General features: G+C 43.7%; 1 protein-coding gene across 7 annotated transcripts in view; it reads right to left on the reverse strand.

The window, feature by feature from the left end:
• Positions 1-991: 991 nt before the first annotated feature.
• LOC126409026 (myomegalin-like) overlaps positions 992-13431 on the reverse strand; it is a 63050-nt gene continuing 50610 nt past the window's right edge. For 3 of the 7 annotated variants that reach the window (XM_050074892.1, XM_050074888.1, XM_050074886.1), the window contains 16 exons: positions 13056-13303; positions 12865-12969; positions 12609-12770; positions 12191-12448; positions 11933-12064; positions 11735-11851; positions 10725-10914; positions 10485-10606; positions 9186-9422; positions 8961-9062; positions 8525-8745; positions 8292-8435; positions 7535-7673; positions 7057-7103; positions 6783-6837; positions 992-4461 (listed from right to left, as the gene is read on the reverse strand). In XM_050074892.1, coding sequence (XP_049930849.1) covers positions 4331-4461; positions 6783-6837; positions 7057-7103; positions 7535-7673; positions 8292-8435; positions 8525-8745; positions 8961-9062; positions 9186-9422; positions 10485-10606; positions 10725-10914; positions 11735-11851; positions 11933-12064; positions 12191-12448; positions 12609-12770; positions 12865-12969; positions 13056-13303 — 2410 coding nt within the window. In that variant the 3' untranslated portion in view covers positions 992-4330. The remainder of the gene's footprint in view (positions 4462-6782; positions 6838-7056; positions 7104-7534; positions 7674-8291; positions 8436-8524; positions 8746-8960; positions 9063-9185; positions 9423-10484; positions 10607-10724; positions 10915-11734; positions 11852-11932; positions 12065-12190; positions 12449-12608; positions 12771-12864; positions 12970-13055; positions 13304-13431) is intronic. The other 4 variants (XM_050074887.1, XM_050074889.1, XM_050074890.1 and 1 more) reach the window with 4 other exon arrangements.

Here is a 13431-nt window from a genome sequence, read left to right on the forward strand (position 1 = left end):
CAAACCAGTGCTGGTAATTGCTGGAACAGTGGAAAGACAAACCAGGATGGTTTCAGGGAGTCTTATTTAGTTTATGTCCACTTTGAATGAAGTGTGTTTTATGAAGATAAAATTACTGTGTTTTTAAATGGAGACGGGGGGGGATTGGTGATGGCGATTCCAGGGCTGTTTCTAGATAAACAATAAGGATCTTACTCTTTAACAAAACTGTGTTTCTCTGTAGAGATGCTTTGACAAGATACTGGCAAAAACGAATGGTTACATTGGAGTACCTGGAGAAAACCCACGCTGACACGGGGAGAACATGCAAACTCTGTTTATTTTGATCTATTAAATCCATGCACTTTAGATATGTATTTCCCTTGATGCCTGTATGTATGGTCCAACATTTTGTTTTTATACCCTGGTCTCTGAGAAACAATATTTCATTTCTGTTTTATAACACCTAGAATAACAAATTGAGTAAAACCTCAGAATTTTCTTGCATTAGTAACTGATGTTCTCTATTCTGGAATGAAGATGCACTTATGGTCTCCATGTTTTTCTATATCTGTCATTCATTACCAATGTAGTTAAAAAAGATGTGTAGCAGCCTGGTGTTACGATTTCTCCTTAGACATTAGCTCAAGGTCCACACAGTTAAATATATTGTCGTTGAGCTAGTTAGCTGTCTCTGTTAAGTAGCTGTCCATTATTCACTCACTCTACAGCAGAGGATGGCACTTCAAAATAAAAGCTCTGTGCCAGAAATTTACTGTACCTTAAAATAAAGTGTTTCTTACAAGTTGACACATTCACAAGTCTCTTCTGGTCCATACAGAATGGACCCACGACCCACTTTTGCACCGTGACCCACCAGTTGGGAACCACTGCTCTTGAATGAATTAAATACAGACTTTTATCTTGTACTAACAGCACAGGCAGACGCTGATCAGGATTCAAAAATAAAAGAAATCAACAAGAACCAGTTTGAAGAAAAGTCAACCACACAAGCGTTTTAAGTGTTTTATTCATTCTTTCCCAAAATCTTTCACTGATAATACTTTTGCCAACACAGCAAACTGTTAACTGTCATCAGAGACAGGATCCTTATGAGTCCTGTATCGGCTTTCTAGTTCATAATGCACAAACTCAGAAAAAGCTGCTTTCCAATCACATAAAAGCTTCACCAGTCAAATAGCACTATATACATACGCAACTCAGGACCAGCAATACATTGTTTCAAACTGCCGTTTGATTCCCTTCTTAATAACAAACAGCAAAAAGGCTTTGTTTACGCTCTAACAAGGTGCTTTGTGGATCCAGCAGGTCACAATCTTTCCAGTCATTGGCTTTCTTTTTTTTTACAGTATACAATTCTTTAAAACTTTTCCCTTCAAATTTCAAAAGGCAATATCAAACTTTTTACCTTTATTTAAATACTTGGCAACGTCTGTCTTCTAATGAAGACTCGAGCGCAAACAAAACCTAATTTGGCAGATCTCAGGTAGACAAGCGCAGGTTCAAGGCCATTTCTACCACTGAGAGCAAACTGAAGAAGCTCTCGAGCTAAATTTAAAGGCAAGCGAAGCAACGGTAATCAGAGCTTTGTTATAGATGGACGATATTGTGATCAGTGACTAAGATATCATGAAGGCATAGTTTGTGATTTCTTATCAGACGCAGCCTATGTGACTAATCGATTCAAAGTGACGTAATCCTCTAACAGACACTGCATATAAATCATACATCGCAGGAAGTGAACGCGGCAAACATACTCGTAATACAATGATGTTTAACATCAAAATAAAACAGATAAAGCTATTGCACAGCTACCCAGAAAATCAACTTTGCAAAAAGCAAATGTTGGATGTTTTTTTTCACACACACACTCACACACATGCGCACACACACACACACTCACACCAAAGTTCATACAGAACAAGCCGGTTATTTACAGCATCAAATGGCAAATGTACAGCAAAACACATCAAACTAAATCTGAACCGTTACAAGCGAGTGAATTAAAGAACGACGATCCTACCAGTAGCCTGCCAAAGTTTGCATCATCTATGAGAACTTGATAACCTATATTGCCATTGCCATGGGAATGCTAAGACGGCCTGAACCAAGAGAAATAACATGAAGACAATAGCATATGGCCACATGGGAAAAACCCACTGTTGAGTTTTGGTCCAAATAAAGGAGCTCATTTCTGTTGCACATTTCCAAATACACCGAACCAGCTGTCTGACGGTTACCGTCTCTGTGGTTCTGAAGGCCCTCTGAAATAAAAAGACACCTCGGTATCCCTATGGTCTGATCAGACCCGGGTTTGTCATTCGCATGGATAAGGCAAGTCAAAGTGAAGTAAAGAGATCAAAGTTCAAACTTTGGCAAGTATTGGCAATCCCCTGTTCCGTAGCTTAGATTTTACAATCTCTGTCATGCATCAACACTCAGTACAATCGTAACACTGATCGTGTCCTAACGTTATTCGTGAGTGTGACTAATAATCCAGTGTCAAGCAAAGAAACAAAAATAACCCGGTGCAGCATGGTCATTCAAGAAACAACATCATTATTGCACATGCTCGTATGAGAACTCCTACAGAGGAGCTTGAATACGCGTGTTTAGCCTGGTTCCATTTGAGCACGTAAACCTCTTCTTTACATATTCTAGCGCAGTGGCTCTCAACTCTCAGGAGTCAATGAGGGAGTTCAAGGGTCCCCAGAAAATGGGGAATATGTTTTTTCACTATTTAATTTACTATAGAAGTGAGGTAAGGGTGCTTTTTATTATGCTAACTTCCTCTCTCCTCCCCTGACCCGGAAATCGTTTCCCATCCGCCATCATGGTGGACCTTACGGTCCCTTTAAACACCTCAAGGAGACAGGAAGTGAGGAGAGAGGAGTTTTGGAGGAGCTTAGAGTGAGGACGCATCTCTTCTTTTCTCACATCCTCGCTGAGAGGAGCTAAGATGTGAAAAAGAGACGCGAGTGGAGACCCGTTAGCATAATGAAAAGCACCCTGTTTCACTTCCTTCACGGTTATCTCCTCATGTGGGTTGACAGCTTTAGAATTCAGGTCCTAATCATATCTAATAACCAAAATATTTTCAGCTGGAGGTCCCTGAAGTAAAATCAAATCAAACTGGGAGCTGTTTGTGTATCAATTTAGGGGCTGAGAACCACCGCTCTAGCGTACATCCTGCTCAGAAATCACAACCAACCAGATTGTTAAAGACTTAAACGTACTCTTTTTTTGACTTATTTCAGTAGGTAGATGCCACAAAAAGCATCGTTAGGACCCTAAAAGAGGCGATTTGTGACTGAAATGGAACCTTTCTCTAGCTTTTGTTCTGCTATTCATAACCCTTGGCTGATGGCTGACAAAGCATTCATAAGCTTCCTCCACAAACACAGATACAGCTAGTACACGACTACGTAGCAGTGATCGCTTGACCTCCTCTACATTCCTCCACTGTGTGTAGTGATACGTCGTGGGTGTCATTGTTCTTTGCATTGCATTTGCAAACAAAAGTGGCCTCGTTAATAAAAGCGCCACGAGAAGTAAACTTGCATTTCTGTGGCAGTCAAAGTTGTCTTGTCTTTGAGTGAGCCGTTTTTAGGTCACACATACGGATACGTGTATGTGTGTACGTGTGTGCAGAATTCCTCTCTCAAGCCACGATTACACATGCATGAACATCTATTTTCGTCCACAGGCTCTCAGGAGAGGATGCTCTTAGATATGGATCTGAGGGTTCATTATAGACATGTTTATTTCAGCACGCAAGTTAAGTTAAGTTTTTAAAATTCCAAAATCCTCCTGACAATTATGCCAAAGGTTTAATACCACCCTTGAAACCAAATTACCTTTACTGAAACCAGATTGAGAACACACACCTGGTCTGAGATCAGTGTCTAAGAGCATCTTCATCCAGCTCCGTCAGTAGGACACACGTCACTGAAACCACCAGAGGCACATTTCAAACACCTTCGTCTGTCACACACACGACGAGGCAAACTGCCGACTGTATCACTCAAAGACAATAATAATACACGTGGTGGGAGGCGGTAGAGAGTGACAGTAAATTGGCGCGGGGGTGAAGGGAGTTCGGTAAGGCTCAAGGTGCAGATTATACTGTGCACATATTGCCTGGAGGAGGGAGGGTGGAAGCACTCTCATGGCTGGACGGAGACTGGGGAGGTCGGGTGGGGCAAGAAAGGCTGGTGTTGGGGGGGCTGGGTGGAGGAGGGAGGCTGGGGTGGGGGCGGTGGGTCTTGGCTGTTTCAGCATAGAGGTTAGAGGTCAGAGGTGGTAGCGTTGAGGCTGGTTCTTTAAAAGTCTAAACTAGGCATTGGCTGCTGCGCTTCCTCGCTGCTGGACGTTGATTGGCTGCAGCTCCGGAAGCACCGCTGGTCTTCAGGAAACTGCGATCAGCAGGCTGCTCTCCGGCAGCAACTCCTGGGTCCTCAGCTGGGTGTGGGGACAAACGGAGAGAGGGAAGATATAAGTTATCATTCAACAATCCTAATACAGGCTGATAAAACTGCTGCAGAGGTGAAATGTTAAAAGAACAGTTAAACATTTTGGCAAATATGCTTATTTGCTTTCTTGCCAAGAGTTAGATGAGAAGATCGAAACTAATATGAAGCAAGAGCCACGAGATGATCAGCTAAAAGACTGGAAACATCTGGACTGGCTCTGTTATGAGCTGGACTTTTTTTTCTGACTGGGTGCAGTTATTCCAAAATCTCTGTGAACTTTGGTAGTTTTCAACCTTGGCCATATTTTCCCATGTTTTTGTGTCTAAGTGACTAATGGAGACAACAGTTTTTGAGCAAGAGCCCTGCATCCAGCAGCCAGCAGCAGCGACCAAGGCTGCAGTTCATCCTCTCAGGGCATTTGTGCACCGTCAATTTACATTTACTAAAGTGTTTTTGCCACTGACAGGCTCAGATTGTTATTTTAAATGTTTGACAACATAATGGAAAATGATCCCTACAGAGAAAGACCTTTTTGTTTAACCAGAAATAGACCAAAAATCACCTTTGGCTAACCAACCAGACTCCATGTAAATAAACAGTAATTTAAGCGTGTATAGAGCCAACATAGTTTCACATCTAACTGGGTGAATTAAGGGTTAATTTCAACTAAACTAGAGATGGTGATTGCTGGAGTAGTGGAAAACAAATAAAGATGGTTTTTGTGAGTTTTATTTTGCCTCTGTCAACTTTGAATGCAGTGTGTTTTACCCTGATAAAATTTACTGTTTATTTAAATGGAGTCTGGTTGGTTTGCTGATGGCGATTTGAGGGCTGTTTCTGGTTGAACAAAAAGGTCTATCTTTGTAGGAATACTTAATATAAGTTGTCAGACACTTAAAATAACAATATTCACAAGCCAGTGACAAAAACAAGCACTTTTAGTGGATGTAAACTGACGGTGCACAGTTACATTGGGGCCTGTTTCACAGCTGCTGGCTGCAGCAGTGTTGCTCAACACTGGACCAGTATCAAAAAATGTTATCTCCATTAGTCACTTAGACACAAATACATGAGGAAATGGGTTTAAGGTTGAAAAATACTGCAGTTACTCTTTAGTTAGTGAGCTTTTAAGCTGTATAATGTAGCCAGACTAGTTGTTCCCCTTGTTTCCAGTCTTTATGCTAAGCTAGGCTAACTGTCCCCTGGCAGTAGCTTTATTTTTAATGTACAAACATGAGAGTGGTGTCAATGGTCTCATGTAACTCTTGGCAAGAAACAGAATAAGTGTATTTTCTAAAATGTCAAACTGCTTCTTTAAAAATAAGTAACACCACAGCAAGAAGTCATTAATGTTAGTTGTAGTAACATTATCAAAATACAACCGCTTAAAGATGAGAAGCTGAGAATGAGTGATTCGAGAATAAGCAATGCTGGAACGCCAACTCTGTCCCACACACACATGCTTGCTGTGTTTTCCCCTGAAGGCTACGTGGCTGGCGGTGTGAATGAATCTAGGTGTTTACGACTCCACTCAATCCTAAAATTGAAGGGCAGCAGTAAATCCTTTAACGTGAAGCTGTGTACATCCTCGAGCGATACTGTGACAGCATACACACAGAATGGAAAGTATGCAGCGTGCTGTTATTTTGGAGTTACTGTGGGGGGGATCCGAAGCTATGAATAGACTCAACTTTGGTTCAGGGTACACAATGTAGAAGTAAACAACACTTTAGTGCTCAGTAGATGGGTGTTTGTGCAATTTGGTGTCAGAGTTGTGGGTTCAGGAACAAGTAATGACCTCTTACTTAAAAATACAGTTATTTACGATAGCTGAGTAGCTGTAGCATGATTTTAAAGATATCTCCAACACTCAGCAACTCACACCAAAACAACCTAGATGATAAATAGCTCTACAGGTAAGAGGAAAAATACCTATATTGGATTGGGGGTGAACTGTCCTTTTAATCACTTTATCTGCATTGAGATAGCCCTAAAGCTGTATATTCATGTTCTTTGTGGAGCTGTGTGTGTGTGTTCAGCTTGTTTTCGACTCAGGACAACCTCCTATATTTTATTTCTCTCTAATAAAGCAGGATGCAGTTCGCTGTGACAGGATGATAAAGCAGTGATGTCAGCATGGTTCGAAAAAGCAAATCCACACGGAGGTAAAAGCTGCCCCAGAGCACAGAGTCACGTTTACATTTACATAGATCTACTGGTGGACCAAATCTGCTACAGCCAGGTTATTAAAACACAGCATCTGGGACAACATCTACCTGTCTGCGAGATCACAAGATGTCAGACAATTACCAGTGTAAGGAGAGGAAGAGGAGGAGCTTAGAGAGGAAAGTCTCAGCTCATTCTTCTGTGGGGGGGTTTAAAGGAGAGGAGAGGAGAGACAAATGCAGGACGAAGGAACAAGTGAGGCAGGAAAGCCAGAAGTGATGAATTGACATCATAAAGACACCAGGGACATCATGACATACGATACTTATACACGTAATACTGTGAAGAATGCACACAGATAACCTACAGTGTGTAGTATGTTATCCTGCATGAGGGAGAGTCAGTTTTTATTGCTTACCTCTAAATTTGTCCTTGCTTTCTTCAGCACATCACGAGTCCTGGACACTGCAATAGAAAAGAAAAAGATGTTTCTGTGTTGTTATTACAAAACTACAGACCACACAGATGATACCAACACTTTATGAGCTGCATATATTAACAAGATTTGGACGTGGGACGAGTGTGTGTGATGAATTGTCTTGTTTATTGTTTCTGTCGATTTCCCAACATGGAATTTCTCCACACTTCCAAGAAGAGACGAGCAGTGTTCTCTGCTGAGAATCTCTTTCTAACTTCCTGTCCTCATACCTTATTAGGTTTTGTTTTATGCTCACTCCTCCTACATTTGTTTCCTCTCACACTCTGGGCCCTATTCTTGTGGCTGTGCACCAACCAGTGCAAGCAGTGCTCCGTCCATTTGGTATTTTTCTGACCCTGGAATTCACTTCCCGTCAAGTCTCTGACATACACACACAGATATGCACAGAAACACTTACACTGGTTGACTATGAAGTGCTCCATGTTCTCCTTGGTGCGGCTGGTGTTCCTCAATCTTTGAATCGTCCCCTTGAGAACCTCCTCCTGCTCGGAGATCCGCAGTTTCAGGGACAAGATCTCCTCCTGCATACACTGCTCCTACACCCACACACACAAAGCGACATTTGTTATTGATGCTCGGCTTTCTTACCAAACATGTTTGGGTTTCACAGCTCTCTAAAGGACAGGACGGTGATTTTACTTTCCTCTAATCATTAATTTTTTCGGCCCAGGACACACGTGTGACTACCTCTGCTTTTCAAAATAAGAAAATATGGTCTAAACAGTAGATACAAGTACAAGTAGATACAGAATGCATGTGACAATATGATTAATTGGATTATATATTGCAGGGAGTATAAAAATGTGTAGGGATCCCCCCATGGGTGTGGATGAAGGGCCCACTTTTTAAGGTGTTGCCCCCCTGCCTGTATTTACTAACAGCTGGCCTGAGTGTATTACACACAGTAGATGGCAGGAGTGCTGTGATTTCCAATGGGGAACTGAAATTGTTATATTGCTCTTTTCAAAACCAGACTCCATTGGGAAAAACACTAATTTAAGATCGCTGATGACAGGAGCTGCTGGTCTACTGCTGCCTTGGTGAGTTAGTTTGTTTGTGTTATTGTGTGACTCTGGCGTTTAAAGTGGTTGTGGCATCTCCAGGTTTATGCTTTCAAAGATCAGACCGGTCATAAATCATAATGTGTCACAAACCTTCTTAAGGTTCTGGACGGAGGGATCAGTGCTGGGAAGAGCTGCTCTCCAGAACATCTTCAGCAGAGACATCGCCTCCTCCAGGATCTGCCTCAGAGTCTTGGTGTTGGACAGCAGACTCTTCACACATCCATAGTCCAGGACCTGCGTACACAGCTCAGTTAGATACACGTGTGCTCTACATTAATTATCTGTTTTGTTAAAATATAGTTCTGGGGTTGTTTGGCTCTCACCAGCTCAGTGCTCTGCTTCGTGTTGCCCTCCAGCAGTGGCGGGCTGAGGCAGGCCTGCAGGGTTGTCTCCATGCGCTGGACAAGGCTCCGGCCCTCAAGGACCTGCTGCTGGAGAGCGCTGAAGTCATCCACATGACCGATGGCGTGGCGGCCGTTACGGTTCGCAAATGATCCGTCGGGGGCCTCCCCCTCCAGCTCAGAGTGAGGGTCGAGAGGGTCTGCTGGAGGTAAAGGAGCTAGACTGTAGTTTTGGATTTCGACTCTGAGTGACATTGTATTTTTGAATGAGTTCAGATGTGGTTAAAACAATATTCTCTCAGGCACATCAGGATACAAAGGAGTTATTATTGTGACAGATCAATACAATTTCTTAACAATTAGTCCACAAGTTAAAGACAGATTAAGTTACAGTCATGCAGTGCAGTTTAAGTCACACCATTGGCAGTGCTATGGCTGTCGTCCAGGTCTGAGTAGGGAGGACCGGGAGATCCACAGTTAAACAGACCAATGTCCCTGACTGGTGGAGACGGAGCGGGGTCTGTGGAGCACACAGATACACAAACCAGGCTTGGACACACAGCAAACCACCCCACAGCACACTGAGCCTCACAAACATTTCTGTTAATATCATTGCTGTCACATCTAGAAGCCGCTGTCTCACCGTGCAGCAGCTGTCGCCTGTAGAAGTTCTCTCTTTGAGGGCTGGCAGAGAGAGCCGACAGGGAGGGGGTCCGAGGAGAGCCGACACCCAGCTTCTGCTCCAGCTGCTTGTGGAGCTCCAGTTGTTTGAGCGCACTGTTCTCCTGGACGCTGTGTTGCAGCTGGGCTCGCAAACTCCTCACCTCCCCGAGCAGCTCCCCCAGCTCCACCGGTAAACCTGGGAGCTCACACAGGTAGCCTGAAGACAAAACACACATTATCACTGGAGAGTCAGACTGGACATGCTTTAGTGCTCTTCTGGGGACTACAGGGAGCACATCAGTACAATTCCAGAGTTCAAGCCAACATAGTCCAATAAAAGTTGAAGGCTACAATGGATTTGGACCTTTGGTAGTTTCCAACACCTGCATCGGAGATAACTAACAGGTTTTATGATGACTGCATAGACGCTTATTAATTTATGACCAAATCTGTGCTGGGCCACACTCTTATTCTGCAACGCCATTGCCCCGTATTGAACAATTGCAAAAACAATTTGAAGACATGTTTCAATAGCTTAATTAAAAATATCTGTTTGTTGATGTTTGGACAGACTGTCAATGATTTTTGGCAAAATTTTGCACCAGGCCATTTAAAAAAAAGGTCTACAACACCCCCTTTTGGTTGATTTGTATGAAACTTTAAGGGTATTTTTCCTGCAAGTTTCGTGATGATTGGCCCATGGACTGTGGAATTAGGTCAATTTATGTGTGGAGCCACTCCCCTTTTAAAGTTATGTGATCAGTATCTTCAAAAGGCAATGAGATATCAACACGCTTTAGCCAACTTTTTATGAGCTTGGTCAAATAATGATACACAGAAAGTTTGGTACAAATTGGACCAATGGTTTAAGAGGAGATATCAAAAATGTGTTCCTCAAAAAATTGTGAGAATGTAGTCAGGTGTACATTAGTGATTATTAGAGCACATTTGTATTTGTAGTGGACACAAATTTTGTATTAAGTTTTGTATGGTGAAGGACTTATGAATTTTTTAATTATAGCGCCCCCATCAGGCCAATTAGGGTCTTATTTGTTGAGCAGGATTTGAACACATCTTCCAGTCACTGGTGAAAATTTCCTGCATCTACAATGAACCATCTCATAGGAATATGCAAAAACATTTATTAAGAAAAATACTAAACCTTGCTCAAGTGTTGTAACGTCAAGCCGTTCTTGATAACGTCACTAGATGGCGCCAAAGCATTTTATTAAAAAGGAGGAGCATACTAAGCAAAGCTAGTTACAATGAACAGACTGACCTTTGTTTGCATTTGTGCTGGAACACACTCGATCATACACTTGTAGTTCGCTCTGCAACGAGTGGATGAGCTCTCTGCTCTCACACAGCTGCTGCTGCAGGAGAGACACCTCATGCTGGAGCCTGAGGATACATCACAGTGCATCACACTCACAGAACTGACATGTACACACACAGAGCACAGTGTCTATCTATGAATCAGCCACTGTTTGATTCAGTCTGTATACACACACACACCAACCTGTTGGTTTTCTCCTGACTGGCCTGCCGCTCCTGCCTTAATATGTGTATCTGCTGTCCCTGCTCCTGACTGTGAGCCTGAAGTCGTCTCAGCTCCTCCTTCCACTGCTCTGCCTCCAGCTCCGCTTGTTTCAGGCGGGCACGTGCTGTGAATACCGCCTCCCGCAACTGCACCACCTCCTCACATGTGTCTGAGGGAAAAGTTCAAACGGGTTAACATACACATTATAGAACAGGGACAGTAAATGTTCTTCTGTTGGCCTAGTGTTCACTTCAGAGTATTAAGACCACATTTACTTGGCATTGTTGGGGATCCTTGATTTGCAGTTAGAGCAGCCCAGATTATTATGGCATGGATTCAAATAAAGCAGAGTGGTCAGCTAAACATTCATTCTGTAAAGTCTACTTCAGCACAGTGTGACAAAAACAGGTTTTAAGGTTAGTAATGCTGTTTACACCAAATTCCTACACCACCTACAGCAGGTTATGTAACTTAACAGTAGTAACATCAGACAATTTTTGCCTTTTTTTAGGTTGTAGAAGCAAAAATGAGTCATTCTCAACATTTGTTTTGTTATGGTTTCAGAATATTAAAGACAGATGGGGAACATTTGCAGGAGTGTGGGGATCACCTACCCTTAATCATCAACAACAACCAAGTTCAACAAGTGGATAGCTACAAATTCCTACTACTTCTCTTAGGAAAGAACACCAAACACTCTGATGGCTGCAGTTTTACAAAGCAATAGTGGAGAGCATCCTTAAAGTAACGGTTTGGTTTGGCAACATGTCAGCTGAGGACAAGAGACTGCTGGACAAGGTGATGCATACTGCATTCAGAATAACTGGATGTGATCTCACACCTCTACCAGAAATCCAAAAAGCTAAGCTACAAAAGAAGGGCCTTAAAGTTTTGGAGAGCCCCTCTCACCTGGCTAACAACCTTTTAATTTCCTTTTTTCTTATAGTAGACTAATCATTCAAATTTTACTTGGCTTTCAGATGAAGTACCTGTGCTGGCCTGCAGGCGCGACTGTAGACCCAAGTTTTCTTCCTTCAGGACTCTGATCTCGTTGGACAGTTGGGTGACTGTGTCCAGTCCCTGAATGTAGATGTTTGTCGGTGCCCCTGGATGAAAAATAACAGAGGTTATTTTATGTAATTTCCTACATAAAGGGAAGGAAAATGTTGCAGTGAGGGCTCAAATACCTCCATCACGCCCAGTCGACGCCAGTCTCTCTTCCAGCTGCTGTCGGAGCCTTTCATTGGTCCTAATGGACTCCTCCAGACGCTGACGGAGACACCTCACCTCCCGCAGGTGCTCCTCTATCAAATTTACCCCTAGAGACAAACAGTGATATTGTAATAATCATGTGACTCTTCTGAGACTGCACACTCAAGTGTATATGGAGCAGATGAGGTGTGAGCGCATGTTGATGACTAACAGACGACAGTATAGAGTCACACCTGCATGGCTGCTTCCTTGCTGGTGTCCTGATGATCCAGAGTAGCCTCCAATTTGCTGAGCAATGTTCTCCATGTCCCACAAAGTCCCTCCCGTCACTAGACCTGAGTCAGACTTCAGCGAGTGGCTTTCGGGAATGCCGCCTAGCTGATACTGTTGAAAGGCATGATGGGATAGCTGGCTGTAGCTGGAGCGGTCGTGCTGGCTGTGGGCGCCAGGTGAGAGAGAGAACAGAGCCTTGTCGTGGGGAACTGCAAAGCCTGAAAACACACACAGATGATGAGATGATGATGTGACAACACTCACAGGACAACAGAGGAATTGAATCTGCGAGCGAGGTGGCAGCTCAAAGGAGATATTATTAAAGTTTTGTCTTTATTAACCCTTTTCACACACGGCACACACACCCCAGCCCCTCACCCCTGTTCCGCTCATTCATCTGTTTGTACAGCGTGTCCAGCTCTGGGCGAACAGCGATCACAGACAGGGCCCTGGGCTGGGGGTCAGAAAAGACTTCTCTACCCCAGACGTCAGGGCCAGAGGGGACAGAGAGGGAGTAGGAGACAGGGTCACTGTAAAGAGCTGGAGGAGAATGACAGGAAGTGACATAAGCAGAATGTGAAGGAGGAGGAGAAGGGGTACTTTTGCAAGTCATATCCATCTGTGACTCCCATACCTCTGGGCGACTGACTGGTTAAACCCACAGGGGCTGAGCAACGCATGTTGGGACAGCTGCTGGAGGACTTGAGGAAGCCATGAGGAGGAGGGACAGATGGACGGACTGAAGGAGGGGAATGGAAAGTGAAAGGATAGAAGATGCATGTCACAGACAGGAAAGGTGAAAACACGAATAAACTTCAACAATACCGTCTTGTTCTGATCCGTGTCCCGGCTGCCGCAGCCGGTGCTCCTCCTGATATTCTCTGGCGTCTAAATCAGAACACAGCTCCAAGTCTTCAGTGGTTCTGTACTCATCGGACACCAAGGACGTTCTGTCTGATTGGTCGGTGGTCTCAGAGAGGGCGTGGCAGCTGGACGGGGTTTCTGGACGCTGCTGCAGCTTGGTGTGGAGGGACTCGATGATTTTATCTTTCTGCTGGAGCTCCTTACTCAGCCTACATGTGCACACAAGAGGATCCACCATTACATGTGCGTGTAGCGTGTAGGAGAACTACGGAGGCCGACAAGAAAACGTGAAAAAGCGAATGGCCCTATCTAGAGTCAATGTTTGGTTTGTCCATTC

Source organism: Epinephelus moara, chromosome 21, assembly GCF_006386435.1.
Source record: "Epinephelus moara isolate mb chromosome 21, YSFRI_EMoa_1.0, whole genome shotgun sequence".
Lineage (NCBI taxonomy): Eukaryota > Metazoa > Chordata > Actinopteri > Perciformes > Serranidae > Epinephelus > Epinephelus moara.